Here is a 25,128-nt window from a genome sequence, read left to right as displayed (position 1 = left end):
GGCTCACCTGAAATCCTCTGCTTCCGAGACCCAGCAGAGATCCTTTTGAACTGCTTCTTCCCCAGCAGGATTCGCCTGCTGCTTCACTTCACCTCTGGGGATCTCCCTGATCTTTATGGGTGCTGAGGGCTCTGCGGGTACCTCAGCCTGATAATCCCTTGTTCAACTCTCCAGGATTTTCCTTCCTCTACTGAGTTCCCATCTTTATTTAAGTAGTTGTCACAAACGCCATGCTTTGGGTGTCCCTAGCTTCTGATTGGGACTGGCCGACAGGGGATGGATCACTCTATGATTGCCTGTTCTGTTCATTCTCTCTGAAGCATCTGGCATTGGGCATGGTTGGAAGACAGGATCCTGGGCTAGATGGACCATTGGCCTGATGCAATAGGGCTGTTCTTATGTTCTTATGAATCTGAGGAAGAAGAGGGCCAGGCAGGAACAAAAAGGAGCAATTCACAGTCAAGCCAACAGTTCCTATCTGCGGAGATGCATCAATCTTGCTCAAACGAGCAAACCCCGTTCCGACCTTTTCTGTAAAGTCAACTGATCGTTACACTTCATTTAAGTGAAGACACCAGCCTGCTAATTTCGAAACTAGAGTTTCCCATTCCAGTCTAAACACTGACAATTAATCTTTCAACTACTATCTTTGGTAACATCAGATATAATTACCCAGTAGCCTACGCAAGATGTAATGATTCTATTTGAAGTAGACCTTTCTTGCCATGTAACTGCCAACTGTTTAAATACTTGTACCTAACCCCATAAGGATTCCTTTCTCTGTGGGATATTATTGCTGTCTTCAAACTATTACAGAGAGGGGTGACCAGATCAAGTGTAGTTTCCTTACAGAGGCATTCTCTAAGGCCTGGTCGACACTGGAAGGGGGGGGAGGGAGAGTCGATCTACGTTACACAACTTCAACTAAGTGAATAACGTAGCTGAAGTCAACGTACTTTGATCTACTCACCGCAGTGGCTTCACTGCAGTCAGTCGACGGCTGACACTCTCCCCTCAATTCCGCCTGCGCCTCTCGCCCTGGTGGAGTACAGGAGTCAATGGGAGAGCCCTCAGTGGTCGATTTAGCGTTTCTAGACTAGACACGCTAAATTGACCCCCACTGGATCGATCATTGCCTGCCGACCCAGCGGGTAATGTAGACAAGCCCTCAGGCTAGGCGTATGCTAGAGGGCTTACAACAGCTGTACCACTGTAAAATCTCCCGTGTAGTCGTTCTGTGCCGATGGGAGAGAGCTCTCCTGCTGGCATCATTAATCCATCCCAACAAGTGGCAGTAGCTATCTCGCCAGGAGAAGCTCTTTTGCCGACGTAGCGCTGTGCACATTAGCACTTATGCTGGAGTAATGTATGTCGCTCAGAGAGGTGGAATATTCAGCCCCCTGAGCGACATAAATTTTGCCAACGTAAGTGGTAGTGTAGACATAGCCTAAGGTTCTGATCCAGCAAAACTCTTCTGGTGGTTTGTGTAACAAAGGTAGAGCACAGCCCCTCTGTTTGCCCTCTGCACAAGAGTGAATTTTACGCATAGTGGATCATTAACAATAGAGCTTAGAGATCCTAATTACCAGCCTGCTGATCTAACCAGTTGGCCACAGTCCTGTCTGTACATATGTGCACACATGCTGAGCATTCGTTTGTCTGGCAGTCTGGAGAATGCCACCGTTCTCAGCGCAGGGGGCTGGACTCGATGATTTCTTGAGGTTCCTTCCAGCCTGACATTTCTCTGATTCCAAGGATCTTTGAGAGATACAGTTGCAGTTCTTTTCTTGCAGAGAATCTCTCCAGCATCGTCTTTTGATCAGTGCAGCTTCTGCAGGCTGCAAAAAATAAAATAAATCAACCAACCCCATGTAGCAATTTGTCAAGCTGCTTGCAAGACTCCAGAAGACATATTGTGAAGCGTTGTGCTGAGTTTCAATTAAGGAGCACAAAAGTCTGTTTAACAAACGCTTAGAGGCTTATTAGCTGAGACATAATTAGGATCAATGCTAAGTGGGGACCAAAGGAAACAGATCTGAAAGTGAATCAGAAACTGCTAGAGGGTTTCCACCATTTAGATAATGGGAGAATAAACTCTGAAACAGTTGTTATTGTATCCAATCCTGAAGTGAAATGTGCTGTGCTGGAAAGAAATACATTTTTGCATCTTTCAAAAAGTGAAAATTAAAAGGCGCAATAAAAGTTTCCCCTGTTCCATGAGAGCAGATGGAACCTCTCTCATCTCTAACGCAGTGTGGGTTTAACCTCTGCAAACACTTCAGGACTTTGGAGTGTACTTCAGAGGAAGCCTGAAGCCAGCCTCTTGGCATTTCTTTGAGAACGGGTCTTATCATTTCTCCCCACATCTCACTTGCAAACTGAGCATCAGGCGCAAAGGCACATACTCGCAGCTTGCGTCTTATAGAAATGGAGAGACTCTCTGGCAAAGGGGTGTTACCAAAGCCACCCCTGGTGATGGCTGGATCCCTTTTAAGGGAGGATTCCCACTATGCAGAGATCCAGAGAGAAGAATGACCGGAAGGTAGCTTCTGTATACCAGGAGGACATCCATATTCAGGTCTGGGTAGCACAGTCCCCTCCAAAGTTCTGAATGTACAACCTGTCTGTTAAGCAGGGCTCTTTTTTCTTTCTTTCTTTTTCTTTCCTGAGCATTGAAGGAGCTTTTAAAGGAACCATTTAATGGTGCGAGTTTGCTAATTCCCACGGGAAGGTGGGTGAAATGACCTTTCTAAAAATGAAAACCCATCTACAGTGACTGCTACTTTGCAGAAATCAGCAAATAGCCACCTACATAATTCATCTGCAGTTTGTGTGTGTGTGCGTGTAAATGTTCAGACACAAAGTGTTTGGATCAGAACTATTTAAAGGGAGGCAGATGCACACTGAGGTCAGTGGTTGTACCCAGGGATGGCATGATTCCAATCTGGATCTAGTTTGACTTGGGTTTCTGTCTATTTATAGCATATATATGGACCCCATTACCATAGTTCCTGAGCACTTCTAAATCCTTCTATGTATTTCTCCTGACAACACTCTAATGAGGCAGGGCAGTGCTGTTATCCCCATTGTATAGATGGGAAACTGAGGCACGGAGAGGTTAAGTGACTTGCCCATAGTCACATAGAAAGTTTACGGCAGAGCAGGGACTTGAATCCAAGTCTCCCAAGTTCCAAGCTAGTACATTAAATGCTGCCTCCCACAATCGGGTTTAAGGTTGAAGCAGGGGTAGATTTCAGGCTTGGGTTGGATGATGCAAAAGTTTTGTGAGATTTCAACCCAAAATCGCTGTAACCTCACCAGAACAGTTGATCGTGAAGCCTGCCATCTGGACTAGAGAAGACGTTAACCAGTTCAGCTGTTCTAACATTACCTCCATTCAGAGCCAGGATCTTCTGAGAAAAACCTTTGTCATAAGATTTCATCTGCCTCTGAACTCTAGCACCATAAATGTGAGTGTTACACTTGTGTAATTCCATTGGAGTAACACAGTGGTGTATAAGGACCTAGAACTGGAAAGGTTTTGCATCTGACACAGAACTAGAGCTGGTTAAAAAGAAAAATCAAAATGTGCAACTTCAGTTGAACTTTTAATTGAAATTACAAATGTTGATTAAAAAAGCAGGTGGAGATATTAGCTAACCCGAATCCAGTTTTCCAAAATGCCAGGTCAGCTTGGACCTAGAGCAGTAGGAGTAGATCTGTACCTGGGGATTCAAATCCAACAAGGTTTGAATTTCTTCTTCCATTTGCCTTTCTCTAGTTATAATAGCTCTTCAATGTTACTTGAACATAATTCCAGCATCAGTAGACTGTTGTTGTCTAGCTATATAGCAATATTTATTCTCATTACTAACACTACTTTCCATTTCTGTCATGCCTCTGATCCAACCATCTCAGAGCATTTTACAACGATTAATCAGAGTTCATAATGATTAGTTTACTTGCCAGTAAAATAAACCCATACAAATCACTTGGTAATACAGCACAATCAAGTCTTTTTTTTTTTTTACAATATATTAAAATAATTAGAACAATTAAAATCAAAGCATCAGAACACCTGGTGTGATAAGCAACAACTATTATTATGCTCAATTTAACAGAGTGAGAAACTATGGGACAGTCTGGACAATTCCCAACTCTGCCACAGATTTCCCCTGTCATCTTGGGAAACTCACTTAGGGCTTGTCTATGCTGCCCCATATTTTGGACTAAAGGTGTGTGAACAGCTGTAACTCCCCCTATGTGGATACTGGGCATGAACTAAAAGGTTCCTAGATTGCATTAACATAGTCTTCTTCAAACAGGACTACAGTACACTCCCATAGTCCAGATTGTGGAGCAGTGCAGGCATAGTTCTGTCTCCACTTCATCTCCCAATCTGTAATATAAGGACAATGGTGCTTTCTTTCTTCCGCATGCAGTGCCTAGCATACTGGAGCCCAGACCTTAGATGAATCTGCTAAGTGTTCTTGTGATACAGATAATTAATAATAAGTAGCGATAATGGGAACACTGCATAAAGCAAACAGATAACGGGATGTGAAAGAAAATAATGCAAATACTATCAAGGTCAGACTGACTTGGAGGCAAGGACGACATGCACAGAGAAATGACCAGGTGAGGCTTAGTGGAGAAGCAAGCCATGGGCAGGAATGAATGGTGACTCTGCTGGCTCCTATGTGTGCAAAGATGCTCGGAGATGAAAAGAAGAGCTGAGTGAAATTTTTTGGCCAAAATATTTTTTTCAGCAAAAATGCAGATTCGGCAACACCAAAACATTTCCTGAAGTTGTGACTGTTTTGCCAACTGGGAGCGGGGGGGGGGGGGGGGAATCCACAAATGTTTTTATTTCAAAATTCCCTTCAACTTTATTAAAAATGCTCCAAATTGAAATGAAAGGTTTTCAATTTTTTGATTCACTGAAAATTTGCAAACATTTCATTCTCAGGATGACCGCTAATTATTCTAATTTATTATGTTGGCTTTGCCAGCGAGCTGAAAAATCTAATTGGTCACATCGCTTTAATAAGAGGTTAGAATAAGACAGTGGCAGACTTGAGAATAAAGCCGAAGAGTTCCAATTCCTTTCTCTAACGAGCAGGCTTTTTAGCTGATATTTTCTAATGGTCACCTGACTGCTGTGATTGCTAGGGGAGTTTTGCACACAATAAGGCATTTTGTTTTTCAGTTTCCTTCTCTGCTTTTCAGCTTAGGAAGGATGGATTTTTTTTCTTATTGGGCAGTGACTGGTACTGCTGGATTAGTCATAGTAGTCTTTTATATGGCTTGAGTAGGTTGTAGCAACAACTACAGCTGGTTTAGTAAAAACATAAGTCAAGATAGGGAGGCACTGAAACCTATAATCAACCTACTTATCCACAGCATCCCCAAAACAGCTCCACCACTTACTACCAGCTATGCTTCTGGGTTTCGGTCAAGCCCTAATATCTATAAAATAATCATTTGAGTTTCCCTTTAACATTTCATCATGGCACTTTTGCTTTTGAAAGCAAACAGGGAATCTTTACTAACCTCACAATAGAGCTGCTCTCCATTTTGGGAAATTTGAAATTTTGGTGAAATTTCTAAACTAGAACTTTTGAGAGTAATATTTTTTTGGTAAATGTCAGCGCCACACTTTCAGTATTCGCCCCCATTTTACAATCAATTATCGGGTTGGTCAAAGCTATTCCCATTCCTAAATTTCGGAATAAATAAATAAATAAAATACAACCGAGGGGAAAAAATCAGAGGTTTGAATTTTCCCCCTCCTGAGCCCATTTACGCTTAGAAGGAAACAGCCCTTTTTTTATACATGCATATTGTGATCAGAATGGATAGTTTGTTGAGCTCTGATTTTTGTGGCCTGGAAGCGCAAGGCAAACTTATCATAAGCTATGCACGTGTGGAATGAGCTGGTGGTAAGTCATTGACATTAATCAATAGCTGCATCGAGATGGGAGAAGGAAAAGGTGAAAGATGAAAAGTGTGCAAACTGTAGAATTCCTCAAAGCTTGGTTTTTTTGTCTCCTTCCCTCCCCCATAATTTTATTTATTTATTTACATTTACGTTTCTTCTGCATGCATATGACAGGGTCAAATACTGCTTTAAGGTACACACAGCAAAGCGGGATTGCATAGAGGTCTGAGGGATGCCTCCTGAATTGGCGAGAATGGCGTTAGCAGCTTTTCCATCAGGTTTCTCCTTCAGCACGTAAATCCTGCTTGCACATGGAGCCCGGAGCTGAATGGAATGACTATGGTGCATATGGATACATGACACAAACCCCATGGGCCAGTCCGGCCACAGCAGCTCAGACTGAAATGGTTAATATTTAACAAAAGGAAAACTCTTCTTTCCTTCTAGGGTCTCTTTATTCATATTCTAATTAGTTAACTTAATTTTACCCCCCAAAAGTTTCCCAACTCCTTCTGTATCGTTCTGTTTGGATGGGCAAATCTCAGAGTCTTCGCTTCAGATAAAAGACCCCAAAGCCTCAATGTTTGTCCAAGCCTGATCTGAACTACCCAAGCCCTTGGACTTTTTAAAACTGGGCTGGCTATCTCCCATGAACAGTGTACTGGGTGAAGCCAGAATCCAAGGAGAACAGCCTATTTTGTAATATTCGGGCACTTCTGCTCCCAGCCAATAACAGGACGACCAGAAGCAACATGGCAGTGAAAAATTACAGGTGCCGGGGCAGGATTGGAAGGAGCGGACAAGCTGCTTGATGTCTTCAGCATCTCTAATCCAAGGAGCCCATTCTCAGCTAATGTAAATGTGCACAATCCCACTGAAATCAATGGCCCAATCCTCTGCTGGCGGTTTGAATGGAGCTATGCCAGTTTCTGTGAGCTGTAAATCTCTACCCAAGCCTTCTCCTTGTCCCAGTGAAATGTTATCTTGTTCATCCATGTATACCCACTCATCCCTGCTGTACCAGCTCCTTCATCCCCCACGGAGCTACCACCTAATTGCTTCCATGAGATGTGTCAGCTGGATGAAGCCTACCCTATTTAAATAGCTTTCCCAATCTCAGCCAACTTTGTGGGTTATTCTCCCCAAACCAAGACTCCCTCTCTTCATTATTTCCTTAATGGTTTCATTTAATAATGAAATCTCCTAATTGCACTTAGCCTTATTCACTGTCACCACTACGTCAGAAAAGACAGGAGAGTCATTAATCATGCTCAGTGCCTTTGTCCCTTGCAGAGACAGAATCTGATAGAAAGGTATGAAGAGGTCACAAGCTGCAAGGAAAATCACATAATAAAGATATATCTGAAGCATGTACCCCCCATCACCACCCCCCCGACAGCTGAAATCCATGTGTTACACTATAATGCCAGCAGCAATATAATTAAAGGGCTTCTGTTTTGCTGTATGACTTGCTTTATATTTTTGCTCAGTTGCACAGTTGCCATGTAAAAAACAGTAATTAGGTGTCAGTTTCTATTTTCCTGATTTCATCTCAGCTATCACACGTGGGGCCAAGTTTGCAGCTAGCAAAAGTCCACACACAAAAAAGACAACAGCTGAGCACTGGACCCAGACAATCTTTCCCTCAGATGCACACCTATTCTCCTCCCCTCTGAAAGATAAGAAATGCTGTGTTTAACTTGTCCCAAGACAAATAATCCTCTCTGTGGAAGCCTGGCAACATAGAGTAGATCTCCCTCTTTGACAAATGTTGGCGTGCAATTGAAGAAGCTCTCTGAAGGAAAGAGCTTTGAAGGAAAATCCTTCTCTCATAGGAAAAACTCGAGCTGAAAGGTTGCAATGTAATGTGACTTCATTTCTTAGGATGCAGAATGGTTATACACAGAGAGAGAAAACAGGCTGCTCCTTAAGACAGAGAGACACAACTCATCCCATGCTTTAAAATGGCTATTGAGACTGACTGTATGTACATTGGCATTTACGGTGATGCGTAGAGTACAGACACTACACACCCAGCTAGTATGGGTATACGTAGTAGTGTAGACAGTAAAGCACTACTTAGATGAATAGCCTGAATTCCCTCGGCATATATCCTACAGGGGCTCTCTACATAGCTAAACAGTGCCTCCCACATCTACAGTTTTAGCAATGTAGAGGCCCACTGCTGGAGCCTTTCGTTGTGGAGTGTAGCTACACACCTCAATGACAAGTTTGGACACAGCTTGTCTTTCACTTCTGCACGTGTAGGGCCTGTACTCTGCAGGCCACCATAAGTGTACACGTAGTCTCTGTTGCTGTGCTTTGCTTACAGAGTCCCCTAGCCTGCAAGCAGGACCAAGAACTGCACCCCCGCCCCCAAAAGCAATAGCTTTACAATCCCATCACAGTCGTCAATACACCGCAGAGCAGTAGCTGGCCTTTCCATCAAAAACACTTTTCCCCTTAATCTGTGTCCTGAGCTGGAGAAAGTTAAAAGCCAATCCAACAGAAATCTCTGCAAAAGCACGTGTGCAAAACTGAATCGATGTTCTCCCAGCCTGACAGCCGGGTTGAGTTTGATTGAGACTCATCAGATCGTCACTAGATGATCCATAGGCCAGTTGTGCATTTGTTGAAATGTCACTGGGTCCACACCATTGATTGAGGACCCTCAACCTCCATTGATTTCAGCCAGTAATCGAGCCCATGGGTTTCATAAACTCAAAATCTAAAGGTGCCATGAGCTCATCCAGATGAAAAAGAAAAAGGAACTTGAAACTTCACCTACAGCTTGGACTATCTTTGCTGTTTTGGAAGCTCTCTCTAACACACATTATTTGCACTCCACCTTCGTAGTCTTATTTATAAACAGAAGTGCTGAAAGGCTACAGAAATGACTGATCGTGCCATCTATTCAGCCAGCCAGGTGGAAGCCTGGAACCCTTCAAGACAACATGTTGTGGTGAGATTTCCAGCTAAGCCTGCAGCTCCCTCAGGCTCAGAAAAGCTTCCAAACGCTTGGAAGTTCAGTGCTTATCCAAGAGGAACCTTTGCATTTTATAGCTTCTCACATTGCTATTATTTATCTGCCCTTTGAACGACTGACACCAGCTTCCTGCATCATCCTCCAGGACCCTCTTTTGACGACTTCTCCCTTGTGCGATGGGGGATGGGGAAGAAGGGGAATAAGCAGTCCTGCTCTTCACAGAAGACGGGAACTGTTCTTGTGAATGGCCTTTGAGCAGTCATGCAAGTGAGAGGAAGTTTTCCTCACCTTCCTCTGTGATTGTGTAAGGGCGTTCACAGTCTGGCCGTAGTATTATTGTTTTCCAGTGCCTACAAGTGTTCTAGGAGCCTCCCAATGCTGATAAAAAGACAAGGCACTTCCAAAAGTATTTCACAGATAACGCAAAAGAGGGTCAGTGGGTACAAAAACAGTTGTGAGGGATTGACGGAAGGCAACTCATGGTGACACCAATAGGATTAGGGATTTATTCAGCACTCGCTCGTGTGACCCACATGCCCTCCTCTGTGCCCAGTCCACACCAGATAGGAGCCTGTTACTGCCTTTAGCTTCAGCATACATGTGTTTAGTTCAAGCTGTAGAATCTAAGGCTTATAACTCTGGAGAGCCCCATTGCTGGCCAAGATAGAGACCGTCACCCTATATACAACATGCTGTAGCACATGTTTTATAAATAAATATTTGTCAGATGTATGGGGCTTGGGCTGCAGGCAGTGGTTTGCCAGACTTTCTTTCCCGCTAATCCTCAGCTGTTGTAAATTGACTTTTGTGGAGCTATACCGATTTACACAAATTAAAGATCTGGCTCAACAGCCATACATGAAATATCTTGACAAGATCTGGCACTCTGAGATAGGCGAGTGGCTATCCTTTTTAATCCATTGAATTGCTAATAAATCAGAGAGAAGCACAATTTCTGCAAGGCAGATTGCATTTCTAATAGACTAGAAGGGTTCATAATGATCCCTCAAGCAGAGCCAAGCCGTGAAAAGCTTTGGCTGGTGAATAGGCCACAATCTGTTTTCGGTTACATGGAAGTAGCCACTGACTTGAATGGAGTTACTCTGGATTTGAACTGCTGTGACTGGGAGCAGAATTTTAACTCTTAAGCTTTTGTTAGCCTAAGACAATCAAGTTCCAGGTATAAAATAGCATAAGACGAGTATTTTAAAATTCTCCCTAACAGTGATTGCAAACAGGAGCAGCGCCAGGGTTTCTGGCACCCTAGGCAGAATTCGGGGAGCGGCATTTTGTGCCCTCCCCACAGGGCGTGTGGGAGCTTCCAGTTCCGCTCCCATTGTGCCACTGAAGAAGAACCCTCCACCGAAATGCCGCAGGCAGCAGCGGCAGTCATTGAGCTGCTCAGTTGCCTGCCGCTGTTTTCCACGGCATGTCGGCAGAAGGTCCTTCTTTGGCAGTGCGACGGGAGCGGAATCTGAAACTCCCATGTGCCCCATGGGGAGCGCACAAAATGCCGCCTCCTGAATCCTGGCGCCCTAGGCGACTGTCTAGGGTCGGAAGCGCAGGCCCTGAATGCAAATTAGTTCTGGATGCGTTTTAATACGAAGGAGTCAGTTTATCTGAAAACCCTAATGCATGCTCTGTTCATCTCATTTACAACAGACTCTGTCCCAGTGCTAAAAGAGAATATTTTTAAAAACATATATAAAAAGATTTTGGCAAAAACATTCTCCTGGCTATTTTCTTTTATTTTAGCAACACAGAAGAAACTTTTGTCACACAGATCACACTTCCACTGTATAATCCTTTCTGTATTTTCAAAGCATGGTCCTTTATTTGCCAATCATTAGCAGCTGGCAGCCAATAAAATCACTCAGCGCTATTTAGATGAGAAGTGGTTGGTTATAAAGCACTGGCAGAACAGTCTCACTGGCTGTGCTTTGACATTAGTCATGAAGATAACCCAGCATATGCTGTTTTATATCTCATCCACTGAAAGTCTTCAGCTGCTGGTGCAGAGAGTTGTCTTAGTCCTCTAGCACGGACTCCATTGACAACACAGAGTGCACCACCCAAGGGCAGGAATTGTATTTTCACTTGTCACAAAATGAGGCTCTATAGTCTGTGCTGACAATGGAAAAAAAAAGGTTCATTCCCCCGCCCAGTTTAAAAAAAACCTAACAGGTTTGCAATGCTTCTAATTAGGGCTGTCCTTTAATCGCAGTTAACTCATGCAATTAACTAAAAAAAATTAATTGCGATTAAAAAAATGAATCATGATTAATTGCAGTTTTAATCACACTGTTAAACAATACCAACTGAAATTTATGAAGTATTTTGGATGGTTTTTCTACATTTTCAAATACATTGATTTCAATTACAACACAGAATATAAAGTGTATACAACTCATTTTAAACTATTTTTCATTACAAACTTTTGCACTGGAAAAACAATAAACGAAAGAAATATTTTTCAGTTCATCTAATACAAGTACTGTAGTGCAATCTCTTTATCATTAAAGTTGAACTTGCAAATGTAGATTTTTTTTGTTACATAACTGCACTCAAAAACAAAACAATATAAAATTTTAGTGCCTACAAGTCCACTCAGTCCTACTTCTTGTTCAGCCAATCACTAAGACAAACAAATGTGTTTATGGGAGATACTGCTGCCCACTTCTTATTTACAATGTCACCAGCAAGTAAGCATAATTCACATGGGACTTTTGTAGCCAGCGTTGCAAGCTATTTACATGCCAAATATGCTAAACAGTCATATGTCCCTTCATGCTTTGGCCACCATTCCAGAGGACATGCTTTCATGCTGATGACACTCATTAAAAAAAAATGTGTTAATTAAATTTGTGACTGAACTTCTTGGGGGAGAATTGTATGGCTCCGGCTCTGTTTTACCCACATTCTGCCACATATTTCATATTATAGCAGTCTTGGATGATGACCCAGCACATGTTGTGCATTTTAAGAACAATACTTTCACTGCAGATTTCACAAAACGCAAAGAAGATATCAATGTGAGATTTCTAAAGATAGCTACAGCACTTGACCCAAGATTTAAGAATCTGAAGTGCCTTCCAAAATCTGTTTGGGACGGAGTGTGGAGCATGATTTCAGAAGTCTTAAAAGAGCAACACTCTGATATGGAATCTACAGAACCCGAACCACCGAAAAAGAAAAATCAACCTTCTGCTGGTGGCATCTGACTCAGACGATGAAAATAAACGTGTCAGTCTGCACTGCTTTGGATTGTTATTGAGCAGAACCCATTACCAGTATGGACACATGTCCTCTGAAATGTTGGTTGAAGCATGAAGGGACATATGAATATTTAGCACATCTGGCATGTAAATATTTTGTAACGCCGGCTACAACAGTGCCATGCAAATGCCTCTTCTCACTCTCGGGTGACGTGAACAAGAAGCAGGCAGCATTATCTCCTACACTGGTAAACAAACTTGTTTGTCTGAATGATTAGTTGAACAAGAAGTAGGACTGAATGGACTTGTAGGGTCTAAAGTTTTACATCGTTTTATTTTTGAATGCAGTTATATTTTGTACATAATTCTCCATTTGTAAGTTCAACTTTCATGATAAAGAGATTGCACTACAGCACTTGTCTGAGGTGAATTGAAAAATACAACTTCTTTTGTTTTTTACAGAGCACATATTTGTCATAAAAATAAAGTGAGCGCGGGACACTTTGTATTCTGTGTTGTAACTGAAATCAATATATTTGAAAACGTAGAAAACATCCAAAAATATTTAAATAAATGGTATTCTATTAACAGTATGATTAATCGTGATTACTTTTTTTATTCACTTGGCAGCCCTACTTCTAATGTTTTCAGAGTGATTTGTGTTAAAATTAGAAGCCAGATGGCTTTCTAATCGTACACCTCTTCTGAGCAAAGCTGAAGGGTAGGAAATCCACTGATGACACAAAGAAAGGAAATATGAAAGTAAGGGCAAATCTCATCCAATTTCCCCTCTCTATAAAATGAGGATAATAATACTTGCTTTCTCCACCTTTTGACTGGATTGTCTACTTAGTCCTTTCCCCACAAAATTTACAATCTATCTCTAATTATATGTTTGTACAGCACCTAGGGCCTTGATCTCAGTGCTGTTGTAACACAAATAACAATGGTGATAGTTTGATTATTTAAAAAGGGTATTTAGAATCTGAAAGATATAAGAAAAAATGGTGGCTTGTTTCATCTAATGGGTAAGCTACTTGACAAATCTACTCTTTCTCCATGTGTTTAACAGAGAGACTAAAGAAATTCCTTTAAAATATGTCTGAAGAAAAAGCACATGCTATAGATTTATCCTGAGATAATAGTCTAGCAATACGTTGGCCCAATTTTATGTCTGAGAAAGAAGAACGGACTGTTGTGATAAAAATTCTTGATACGCGGTAAGCATATTCCTTGCTCTGTTAGGTTTTAGAGTAGCAGCCATGTTAGTCTGTATCCGCAAAAAGAACAGGAGTACTTGTGGCACCTTAGAGACTAACAAATTTATTTGAGCATAAGATTTCGTGGGCTACAGCCCACTTCATCAGAAACCCAAGTTTTTCATTTCCTCTAGGGTAAAAGCCAGTGGTTGTGTTAGAACAGGGAAAGTATTAATGTTTGTAAAGCATATTAGCAGCAAGCATCACTTGCTTTTCTTTTCAGGGTGTTATAAAATGATCACGGAAAGAAAAGCAGATAATGCCTAAGCACATTGCACTATTGTAACCATGCTATCTCTGGGTACAGCACTATATCTGTGTGTGCAAAGCAATAAAATTCTGGCTCTTCATTTACAGCACCTCTTTAGCTCCCTACGCTGCTCAAAGTGGTTGAAATGTTGGACCTTGGCTTCTCACGAAAAGAAAAAAATGCCCTTACTGCTACAGAGAGGTTGGCATTTTAAGTCAGCACTTCCCAGCTGTTGTCACCCCATGGAGTGATAGTTCCATTCTTCCCTAGCTGCTGGTCCTTATGAAAGTTCTTGGCTACTTTCCTGGTGAAATGCTGCTTTGCACATGATGTGTCTCTCTCTTTCACTCACTCACAGACACACAACTCACTCATTCTTCCATACATTGTATCCATGTTTCTTCACACATCCCCAGTCATTAGGGCCCGGATCCTCAAAGGTACAGAGGCACTTAACTCCAATGGGTTAGGTGCTTTGATACCTTTGAGGATCTGCGTCTCACTGCTTGATTTGAACTGCAAAAAGTTCTAGTGGTTTCTTTTTTTTCTTTTAAAACATCACTTCCAAAATGCTCCTGGAAATGTTAGGCTTCTACCTGAAAATGCGTCTCAATTACATTGAGGTCAGATCTGAAGAGCTCTGAACTTTGTGGAGTTGGGTTTTAAATCTAGATCTAATTCTGAATTGTGTGACTGGCCCCTTTCTCTCTATAATGAGCCAAACCAACCAGCCCAGGGCCAAATTTGGGATAGTTTGAAATCTGGATCCAGTTTGGGATCTGAAAATTGTAGAATGGTCCCATCTCTAATCCAAATAGGCCTGTGTATCAAACTAGCTTCTCATTTGTAATTGCTCCAACCCTCATAATGGCCCTGTCCAATTATAAATATTTTCTTAAGCTATAAAAGGACAGATATAACACTTTAAATGCTCACCTTTCTAGTTGTGTAGCACAATCACATATGTAACCGGAATTGCCATCCCCAAGCATTTAAAAATGATGACCCAGGCTTCAAAAATCATGAGTGGCTTGAAAATCAGGACATTTTTTAAGATAATGAAAGTTGAGGTTCATTTTATTTGCCTTCTGGTTTCTTGACCTTTAGGATTTATTTGCTTCACATTTTCAAGTTTTTCTTCAAAACCAAGAGGGCTAGAAACTTACCTTTTGTTTTAAATGAAAGCTGAGATTCTCAAGCAATCTCTTGGTTCCAGCAGTTGGAGTTTTAAGAAAAACTTTGCAAGACTCATGAGAAAATCACAAGAGTTGGCAACACTGTATTGGCAACACCTTTCATTCCCTGGTTACCTGAGATACTGGATGTTGTCTTGGCCTCCTAAACTACAAGGTCCTGAAGGCAGGGACTTTGGCTTCCCTGTGTTCTGTACAGCACCATGCATATTGGTGGAACTCAATAAATTGTACCTACCTCTTGTTTAGCACTTTTCATCCATAGATCTCAAAGCACTTTACCAAGGAGCAGTGTCATTTGTAAAATGGGGAAATTGAGGCACAGAGCAGCGAAATGTTTTTTCCAGAGTCACTCAGCAGGCCATGGCAGAGCTGGGAATAGCACCCAGCAACTCTCTGCCCAGTTATAATGACCATTTTAGTATTTGACTTCACAGAGACAAGTCACTGATCACTAGAACCCGTCAGCATCAGTCTTGTGCACCCAACTCTGTTTCTGTTCTCCGTGTCATGGTGACCCCAGCTGTTACCCTGTAGATGCTGATGCTGCATATTGAATAGCACTACCTAGATGTGCATGTTTGCAGAGCATTTGACAGACACTCAGCCCCACACCATCGCTGTGTGGGGTAATTAATTATTACTGCCACTTATAAACGTATTTGTAGACTTACATGGGTTTTCAGTACAACAGGAATATCCAGCAAATCAGCTGGTGGCAGCAGATGGAAAGGGTGTAATGGGAATAAAATGTGTGCACTCATTGGTCCGTGTAGCTAAGGGAGGGTTGCCATGTGCCTGCAATGTCCCAATAACTCAGGAAACAGGTATACATTGCATGAATAAATCAACCAGTTTATACAGGGCTGCATTGTGGTTTCAAGCTACTGCCTAAGAGAGGTTTGAGGGAGGTTTACACAATTGTAGCAATTCCTGGAGGTTTTGTGTCTGAGCCCCCCAGGGAGGTGGGGGGTATCTGCATCACAATATATCCTGCTACTGGGGGAGATATATTCTGTTCCACACAGGAGACAAGGCCCTGGTCTTACCCTCAGTCCACTCCTCCCGCTCCCAGAGTGCTGCCCCGAGAGTCCCCCAGTCATTGTGCATTGGGAGAACAAGACTCTGCCTAGCTTCTCTATGAGGTCAAAGAAGCGGGGAAGGCTCCTTAACATACCTGGCCCAGCACACACACAGGCATGTAGGGTTAGGCACAACTCCCCTAGTGCCCCATATGCAGGGCTGGATTAGCCCATCACTGGACCCTAGGTGCAAACACTCTTCTGAGTCACAGAAGAAAGTAGTCACTGGTTGTAGCCCAGCCTGACCCACCCCTCACCCACTCAGGCACCCCCACACCGGCACTCTGGCCCAGGGGCCCCTACACTCCCTCCCTCCCTCCCAGTAGCTTCAGCCCTCTACTGTTCCTTCCCAGGAGCCCTGGCCTGCCCCATTCCAGTCCTCACTTCTTATCCTTCTCTGCCGGCGAGCCTCAGGGCTGTCCATCCCACTTTCCAGCCCCCAGCGCTGAGGGGAGCGGGAGCCTCAGCCACCTTGTCAGCACGCTGAGGTCCCAGCGTGCCAAAGCAGGACCCGAGTGCCTCCCCAGGAACTCTCCCAGCCACCAAGTGACCCACACTCCAATGGCTGCATGGCAGCCAGCGGGCCAAACTAGCAGAACAAAGGGCCAGGCTGCTTAACAAATAGCCAGGTGGTAAGCCTAGCAGCCGAGCCAAACCTCAGCAGCACTGTCACCGTGCATGCAAGGTCATGTTGCCCCTCACACAGATTTGGCCCAGATGCCCTTCCATCATGACGAAGGCACAGCCAGGCCTACATTGAGTGAATATCCTGGTACATGGGGTCACAGCACCACTCGGGTTTTTTATCCTGTGGTTGTGGGCTGCCCCACTCCCTGGCCTATGATTTTTTTGGGGGGCGGGAATCATGAATTTGGACCTTGTTTGCCAATGCCTTAATCCAGCCATGAAAGTATGTAGAAAACAACGTCCATGTACACACCATACGACACACTGGGGGCTAGTTTAACGGGTGCACTTCCATTAATGGGAGCTGTTGCTTTCCATCCAGTTTCCAGGACACAGATTTATCCCTATCCACAAACCTACCAGCCCATTTGGCATTTGCTGGCAGCCTCGCTGTTAGCCCCTGCTGAGGGGTCAGAGACTGGATGGGCACGGAGGCTGAACTGTCCCCTCACCCTTAGAAAGCTCTGGGCTGGTGACGCATGATCGGGAAGATGACACTAAGATGTTTCTGCTCTGCCCATTCTATAGCTAAATAAAGGGCTTCAGTCTCTGAACCGGACATCTTTCAGGGTCATAACATTCACAGGAAATACCTATATACACCTCCTCAGCAGGGCGCTGCCGTTCTGGGTAGTCAGCTTGGTCCTTAGGCCGGAGGAACTACCTACTTTAGACATACATGTTATGAATGGTGCCTGCACACACACACACCAGGAGTGTGGGGGGAGGGTCTGAACCCAGAACTTTCAGCACCAAAACCACAGACCTGTACGACTTGAACTAAAGGAGACTGACCTCCTTTATAAGTCACGTATAGTAGCAAGTCATATAACTACCAAGACCAGCCACTAGAAGGATACATAATCGCACATGCACCCTTACACAAAGTGAGTGTGTTACATAGTTCCCTGGTACCATAAGCTAGTTCTGAGTGTCAGAGGTCCCAGGAGTTCACGTCTGTCTAAGAGGACATTTAGAACCAAACTGTGCTATGCACACACCACGGCCATGAGCGAGGACTGAACTCACGCTAGGTCAGTGTATTACATCCCAGAGACGTAACACACAATCCTAGCTGATGCTCAGGCTTTGAGTGAAAGCGCCTGATTCTGACTCCCCTGAACACACTAGCAAGTCTGCTCCAGAGGAGCCATGGCTGACAGGATGCAGCCAAAGAGTCAGTAGGCGCAAGCCCTGCTTATGTACATATGTGTATGCACCTTTTCTTACAGGGCCTTCTAAAAGGGAAAGGTCATGCCCTGGAAAGGTGGCCTTTCAGAGATTAACATAAAGGAAACGTTCGTACATAATTCTGCATCTGCAGTGCATTTACACACCCATCTGGGTAGGTTAGACTTATATTACACGGCAGATTTTTTGCCCCATATTTGTAGAGCATGATATTGTCAGGGAATACTGAAGGGGGAAGGGGGGAGTAACTTTATTCTCAATTTTGAACTCACAGGTAGTCCCATCCCCTAGTATCTCTGTCTTTGTTGAAGTGGTGGTGGAACCATGCTCTGATGTGATTTAATGACCTGGTATATTGCTGCAAAAGCATTTCTGGAAGATATCGCCATAATTTACTGACAATATTTACTTTTTTGTGAAAAAAGCCAAGTGTGCGCTAGGTTGGTATATGACATGCCCAGGACTGCAGGGGCAGGCCAGCTGCCGTCTGCATGCCCAGGGTAAGTGCTTTGATCACCCAGCATTTTCTGTGCTTAGTTAACAATTAATATTTGTGTTTTATTTACACTGGGAGGCCAGAGTATGCGTTACTCTGATTGATATGAAACATATCAAGGTGAGCTCCTCACAGCTTGACCCAAAATCCACTCAGTGTCTTGGATATAATGTCAGATGGAAACCAAACTTGCTTATTATTAATTTTTTGTGGGCCAGCGCTTAAGCTGCTATAGTTCCATTGTCAAATTACAGGAGCAGATCTCATCCAATCTGCAGTGTGGCCCAGTGGTTAGAGGACTGAGCTGTAGGAGGCCATCGTTCCATTTCCAGCTCTACCAATGGCCACCTGGGTGACTTTGGGCAAGTCACTCTGCCGCTCTATGCCTCAGTTTCCCCATCTGTAAAATGTGGATAATGATACTGACCTTCTTTGTAAAGTGCTTTGAGATCTACAATAAAAAGCACTGTATGTTTTACATCCCATACAAATAATACAGTATATGGATATCTGAATGGAACACAGCATGTGAGATGAATTTGGATAAGCAGTAGGGTTCAGATAACAACGTGTAGACAGATGAAATTCTGGCCCCATTGAAATCAATAGCAAAACTCCCATTGACTTCACTGCAGCCTGGATTTCACCCAGTACATCCAGGGATCAGTGGATAATGCTGCTTCAAGCCCACTCAATCTTTGCTTCTCTCTGCTGAAATAAGAAGCTTTTCAATAAGGGCCTGACCCAAAGTCTCCTAAAATCAATTGACTTCAGTAGCTTTGGATCAGATCTTTACTGTTAGATGTGGTCATGGTTTTATATGTGCCCTAAATATATAAGGACATAAGAATGGCCACACTGGATCAAACTAATGGTCCAGCTAGCCTAATATCCTGTCTTCTGACAGCGGCCAATGCCAGATGCTTCAGAAGGAATTAACAGAACAGGCAATCTTCGAGTGACATGGGCAGGGCCGGCTCCAGGCACCAGCTCAGCAAGCAGGAGCTTGGGGCGGCCAAGGGGAAGGGGCAGCACATCGGGCTCTTCAGTGGCAATTCAGCTGCGGGTCCCTCGGTCCCTCTCGGATCGCAACTTTTTTTTTTCCCGCTGCTTCGGGCAGCAAAACCCCTGGAGCCGGCCCTGGACATGGGTCCACTTGGAACTGGACTGACACCTACCGATTCATTCCATATAGAAGCGGCATTGTCTTCGCTCCATTAAAAGGTTAGCATCCTAAAGTGAAAGACTCTGAAAATAATCTTGGGATGCACATTCAGCTGACATGACTCAAGATTGTTCATTTCATGTCAATGGAGCGATGCCTCTTTATGCCAGCAGGAAATCCGGTCCATTGGCTCATTTTTCTCAAGAGCTCTCTTAGCTTGGTACAAAAAATCATAGTTTTGCATATGGACTTAGTTTTTCTCCCAATGGTTTAAAACCCTGGAAAACCCTACAATGACAACCTGGTGTTTACATTTTAGTAAGGAAAAACATTTGCATCTCAAGCTGCCAATATATTTTTTCAAAATCGTATTTAGTGTGTGTAAAACTTAACAAGAACCACCAAATAAGTGCTCCTACTCTACAATAACTCTTCTAATATTTTTCCTTGCAATATAAATATGACCAAGTTATCATCATGTTCTGTTTACAGCTATTTGAATAGACTGTCTCATTGCTTGTACAAATATCACGCTGACATTTATTTGGTGTATTAGGGCTCAGCAAAGCTTCCCAAGATAAGCTGTAAAAGGCCCATGTAATGCAGGGAGCAATCCAGTAAAGGTTGAAGGGCTGGCTTAGAAGGCCTGCTGGAATAGGTCTTTTCTATCTCTTACTTCCATGCTTCCATGTCCTTTATTTCATACAAATAAACATACTTATGGGAGGGTTACAGTTATTTGAACAGCAATAGTGCCAAGAAGCAATCTGTAGGGAAAATAAAAAGCTTGTTTCAGGATTAAAATACCAAGGTGCTAGTTTGGAAAGAGGAAAACAGCATACCAGTATTCCTTTCTCGTTTTCGGTTGAGGAGCAGATTGGTCCATTGGATAGGGTACTGGGCTGGGACTCAGGAGATGGGGGAGCTCTTCCTGGATCTGTCACTGACCTCTCTTTTCCTGTCTGTCTTGTCTACTTCAGCTGTAAGCTCATCAAGGCATAACGTCTCTCATTAGGTGTTAGTACAGTGCCTAGCACAATAGGCCTCTGATCTTGGCTGTAGCACATAGGCCCTACTGTCATACAAATAAGAAATAATAACAATAGTTGGATCTATGATAAGTTAAGCATCAAGGACAAAGCTGTGTCAGTTTCAGCATGCGGTGACTTACAATGGTAGGAAAAGACACGAGCCTGCTAGCCAAGAGGGAATTCAACTTGTTTTAATTTCTGAAAATACAATTTAAATTCAGATCCATACTTACATTCAGAACCAATAAATAGACACAGAACAGCTTTTCAGGACTTCACAATCACTGTCATTTACATAGTAATAAAGTGACGGCGTTACATTTCATAAGCAGCTTGGATTAGAATGTTATACGCACTATGAATGAATTTTCCATTTCACATTCATTTAATAATTCTTTTTCAAGGTATTTTTATTTGTAAGGGGTGAGGTTCAATTGACTTGAAACACTTCTGGGCATTTGGAGTCTCTTATGTGGGATAATTACAGTAAAACAATGCAAATGGTTAAGCAGCATTTCAAAACTATGGCATATGCATACTTCCAAGATCAGTAAATTAGTGCTGTGAGCTATGTTACTTTGAAAACTGCCACTTAAGAAATAGTGCTTTTTCCTTTTTTAATATAAAACATTCACTTAACAAACTTTTGAGAATACTTTGGGGCAAATGAACCAATACACTCTCTGCTTTTTGCTGATCCGGCAATGCAAAACAAATAGGATGGTTAAAACAGATTCACAGCTGCTTTGCATCACCAGAATGGCAGCCAGCAGCCAGAAAGTACCACTAAATCTGTCCCCTGCATATAGAAAGAGAAAGTGATAACATGTCCAATTGCTTTAGCTACATGCCTTAGGCATTCCACAGAATTCAATATAATCCCTAATTCATGGGGAGAGGGAATCTATGTACATTTGTTTGAGCTTGTGGGTCTCAGGATTTCAGTTTTATCTCTGATTTGCACACACACATCCCCCACCAGTTTTTCAGCTCTGCAGTTTATTTACAGTTTTTCAAGCCAGGACCTCACACCTTACTCGTTTGCATATGTCCATTGAATTCCATGTTTCTCTGGGTTAGCATTGCTTCTTGCAAGCGACTGCTGTTCTCCTGCCTGTGCTTGGTTGGATCTCCGTCTTCAACACCATTCCCCTTCCGGAGACATAAAACTTTCTGAAAACTCTGCTTGAAGTTGTCAGAGAGAAATCCATAAAGTATGGGGTTGGCACAGCTGTTTGCATAGGACAGAACCACCACAAAGAAGTAAACACCGAGTAACCCAGGCTCTTCCGGCAAGGTGGATATCAAATTGACAATGTTCAGTATATAGAACGGGAGCCAGCAAAACACAAAGACGACCACAATGATGACCACCATCCTGGTCACTTTCCTCTCTGACCGCCTGCGCCTTGTGGACCCAACTCGGACCCCAGAAGACTTGACCTTAATCACGATCAGCAGGTAGCAGAGGCAGATCACCAGCAGGGGTCCAAAAAATCCTAAGACCGATGTGTAAATGATGAAGACTGCTGACCATATGTTTACTGGCTCTGGCCAGTTCATGTTGCAGGTATGAAGGTGTTCCTGAACATCTGCAAATATAATGACTGGAAGAACCATCAAGAATGAGAAAGTCCAGACCGTTATACTGATCAGTTTGGCCACCCTTGGACGCCGCCATTTGGTGGACTTGATGGGATGAACTACTGCAAGGTAGCGATCCATACTCATGACAGTCAAGGAAAAGATACTGGTGAATTGATTAATGCCGTCTAAGGTCATAACAAGCCGACACCAAAAGAAGCCAAAGGGCCAGTAAGAGATGGTGTTCTGAGTAGCCAGGAATGGCAAGCCAAGCATGAAGAGTACATCGGCTACGGCTAAATTCAAGATGTAAATGTTGGTGACTGTTTTCATCTTGGCATGACGCAAAACCACATAAATGACCAAGGTGTTCCCACTGAGTCCGATTGCACATACAAGGAAGTATATGATAGAGATAAGAACTGTGTGAACATCTTTGGACACAGGAAGTCCTGTCATAGTCCTATTGTTCGTCATGTTCATCAGTGAGGAGGAATTTACATCTTGGGCACTGACCTCCATGCCAAAAGCACTGGAAAAATATAAAGGATCCATTTTTCCTTTCCCAATTTTTTTAAGGCTGAGATAGATTAACATTCACAAACATCTTGTTCCTGAAATAAGAAAAGGAAAGAAGAAAGAGAAGAAAAAAGAATTTTTAAAAGCCATGCATTTGATGGGCAACATCCAGAACTGGATTTCACATTAAGCATCTGTTGTAGGCATTGCTCAGTGTACCATAAATGTAATTACAAGTGAAATCAACAATCGTTTCGGTATCAAGCAGGTGTTGCTCTGCTATACAGCGTCCCCAATAAATAATAATATAAGAATCTATGATTCTAGTCTATGATTAATCACCAACCTGGAACAGACCAATAGCTCATCATAATAGGTTGCATCCTCAGGAGCTGTTTGGAAAGGAATACGTCTGAAAAGCAGAGATGGAACATTCAAATACAGATGCAGATTTTGAACACTCCAAAGTTCAGGGGCATTTGGATCCAGAGTTCTAGGTCAAGCCCATCATGACTTTGAAACCAAAAAGTGAGTTTTATATATTGTTGTTTTGCCCGTCATTGGTCATAACATTGTGATGGCAGGTGGGTAGCATGAGCAATCTTTTCCCAAGAAAGCACGACCGATCACAATTGTTAATTTCTGTTCATTTTCTCATGACACCTCGAAGACAATGTGTTATCTGAATGATTCTACAACTCATCTGCCTTATGCCTCATCTCTTTCCAGGGCCCTCCAAAAAGGTGAAATATCCTACTTTCCAGTGTGGAAAAACCACCTGAGTTCCTACGGAAAGAGATTAGCTATTAATTTAGGGCCAGATTTTCAAAGGGATTTTTGCAGCCAAAGTGTCACAATAGAAACTTCTGGGATGAGGCCTTCTGAAAATCTGGACTCAGCTATAGCTGCTGATTGGTTTAAAATCTACCCGTCTTTTGCCATAATCTGGTCCACAATGGCTATGCAGTAATCCATTGTGAGTAGCAACAGGTGTGAACCAAAATTCCAAATCTAAATGCCTGAGGGGAGAAGGGTGTTTTTAAAATCCAGACCAAAACCTGGGTCTCATATTTGCAACTGAGGCTGATTCCCCTGCAATATTTCCCAGATCTGCCTGCTCACATAGAAGCAATCTGAGCTAATAGATTCAGATGCCACTTACAGTCTGGCTGAATCAATTGAAAACCCAGGGGAAACATCAACATCTGTGTAGGTGTGGAAAAATAAAACCTTCCATTACAGCAAACAAAGCCTGAGTATAAATTCACTGATATCTATGACGGGAAGTCCTACATTTTGGAACATTTGAGAATAGACAAAGCACTAGATATAGCACTCACGAATGCAAAGAAAACTGCATTAGAAAGGAACAGATCAGCTCATTTCCAGCTCTAAATTCTAAGTCCATTAACTTTTCCCATACGCCCTTTCTGCAGGACCCCAAATTATGATTTGACCTTTGTGTCAAGGAAATGCCTTTCGTGAGCCTTGACTTTAATGGGTGTCTTGACAGTCAGTAGTAATAATTCCCAGCTCTTATAGCAGGAATGGGCAAACTTTTTGGCCTGAGAGCAGCATCGGGGTTCAGAAATTGTATGGAGTGCCAGTTAGGGGAAGCTGTGCCACCTCAAACAGCTAGGCGTGGCCCAGCCCCGAGCCCCTATCCGCCCCCTTCAATTTCTTACCCCCTACGGCCTCCCCTTGGGACTCCTGCCCCATCCAACTCTCCCTCCCCCCGTTCCCTGACAGTGCCCCCAGAACCCCTGTCCTACCCACCATCCCCCCCCGCTCCCTGTCCCCTGACCATCCCTGGAACCCCCACCCCTGACTGTCCCCCGCTGTCCCATCCAACCTCTCCTCTCAGTCCTGACTGGTCCCCCGGGACTCCTGCCCCATTCAACCACCCCTTCTCCCTGTCCCCTGATTGCCCCCAGAACCCCTGCCCTTGACTCTCCCCCCGCTGCCTGTCCGGCATCATTATCAAACCTTTTGCAGGTGGGGAAACCACAGCCCAGAGGTAAAACCACTTGCCCGAGGTCACCCAGCAGCTGAGCTAGGAGCAAAACCCAGGTCTCCTGTGTCTCTGTCCCGTGCACTATCTACTAGCCCACACACACTTGAGTAGGAGTTACGGTTTATTAGTCAAGCTGAGTAGGGGGAACTTTTCCAAGCTTCTGCCTCCACTGTGCCTGACTCATATTGATGTTTTTTATTACTCTATCTCTTGCTAGTTTGTGAAGCAGCCACTACAAGGGTAATGAGGTGCAACGCAGACAGTGTAGAAATGCAGAAGAATTTACATTACGAACCTTGCAGTCAACTCAGCAGGTTATTTCTCTTTCATCCACTACATTCACAGTGGGCCATAGTGTAAGTTCCTTCTGCTCTCAGTAATAGTAGGAAATAGTTTGTTCTGATTTTGAAATTCGCAGGTGGGGAGTCAATGTCTGAAGAAAACAGTCTGCTTTATAATTTGCAATTGGGGAAGATGTGCCAGCAAAGACAAAAAATGCACAAAGATTAGGACAG

General features: G+C 43.3%; 1 protein-coding gene across 6 annotated transcripts in view; it reads right to left on the bottom strand.

Moving 5' to 3' along the window:
• The window catches only part of SSTR5 (somatostatin receptor 5), a 135,538-nt gene that overhangs the window by 101,509 nt on the left and 8,901 nt on the right, over positions 1 to 25,128 (bottom strand). For 2 of the 6 annotated variants that reach the window (XM_050967293.1, XM_050967297.1), the window contains exons 3-4: positions 24,909 to 25,060; positions 20,673 to 22,694 (exon numbers count right to left, since the gene is read on the bottom strand). The exons of 1 other annotated variant lie outside the window; for it this stretch is intronic. In XM_050967293.1, coding sequence (XP_050823250.1) covers positions 21,523 to 22,677 — 1,155 coding nt within the window. In that variant the 5' untranslated portion in view covers positions 22,678 to 22,694; positions 24,909 to 25,060 and the 3' untranslated portion in view covers positions 20,673 to 21,522. Of the gene's footprint in view, positions 1 to 20,672; positions 22,695 to 22,945; positions 23,012 to 24,908; positions 25,061 to 25,128 lie in introns of those variants that run through there. 3 more of the 6 variants (XM_050967296.1, XM_050967294.1, XM_050967295.1) reach the window with 2 other exon arrangements.

This window comes from Gopherus flavomarginatus, chromosome 9 (genome assembly GCF_025201925.1).
Source record: "Gopherus flavomarginatus isolate rGopFla2 chromosome 9, rGopFla2.mat.asm, whole genome shotgun sequence".
Taxonomy (NCBI): domain Eukaryota; kingdom Metazoa; phylum Chordata; order Testudines; family Testudinidae; genus Gopherus; species Gopherus flavomarginatus.
The sequence above is the reverse complement of the archived record's forward strand: the minus strand, read 5'-3'. Positions and strand labels throughout refer to the sequence as shown.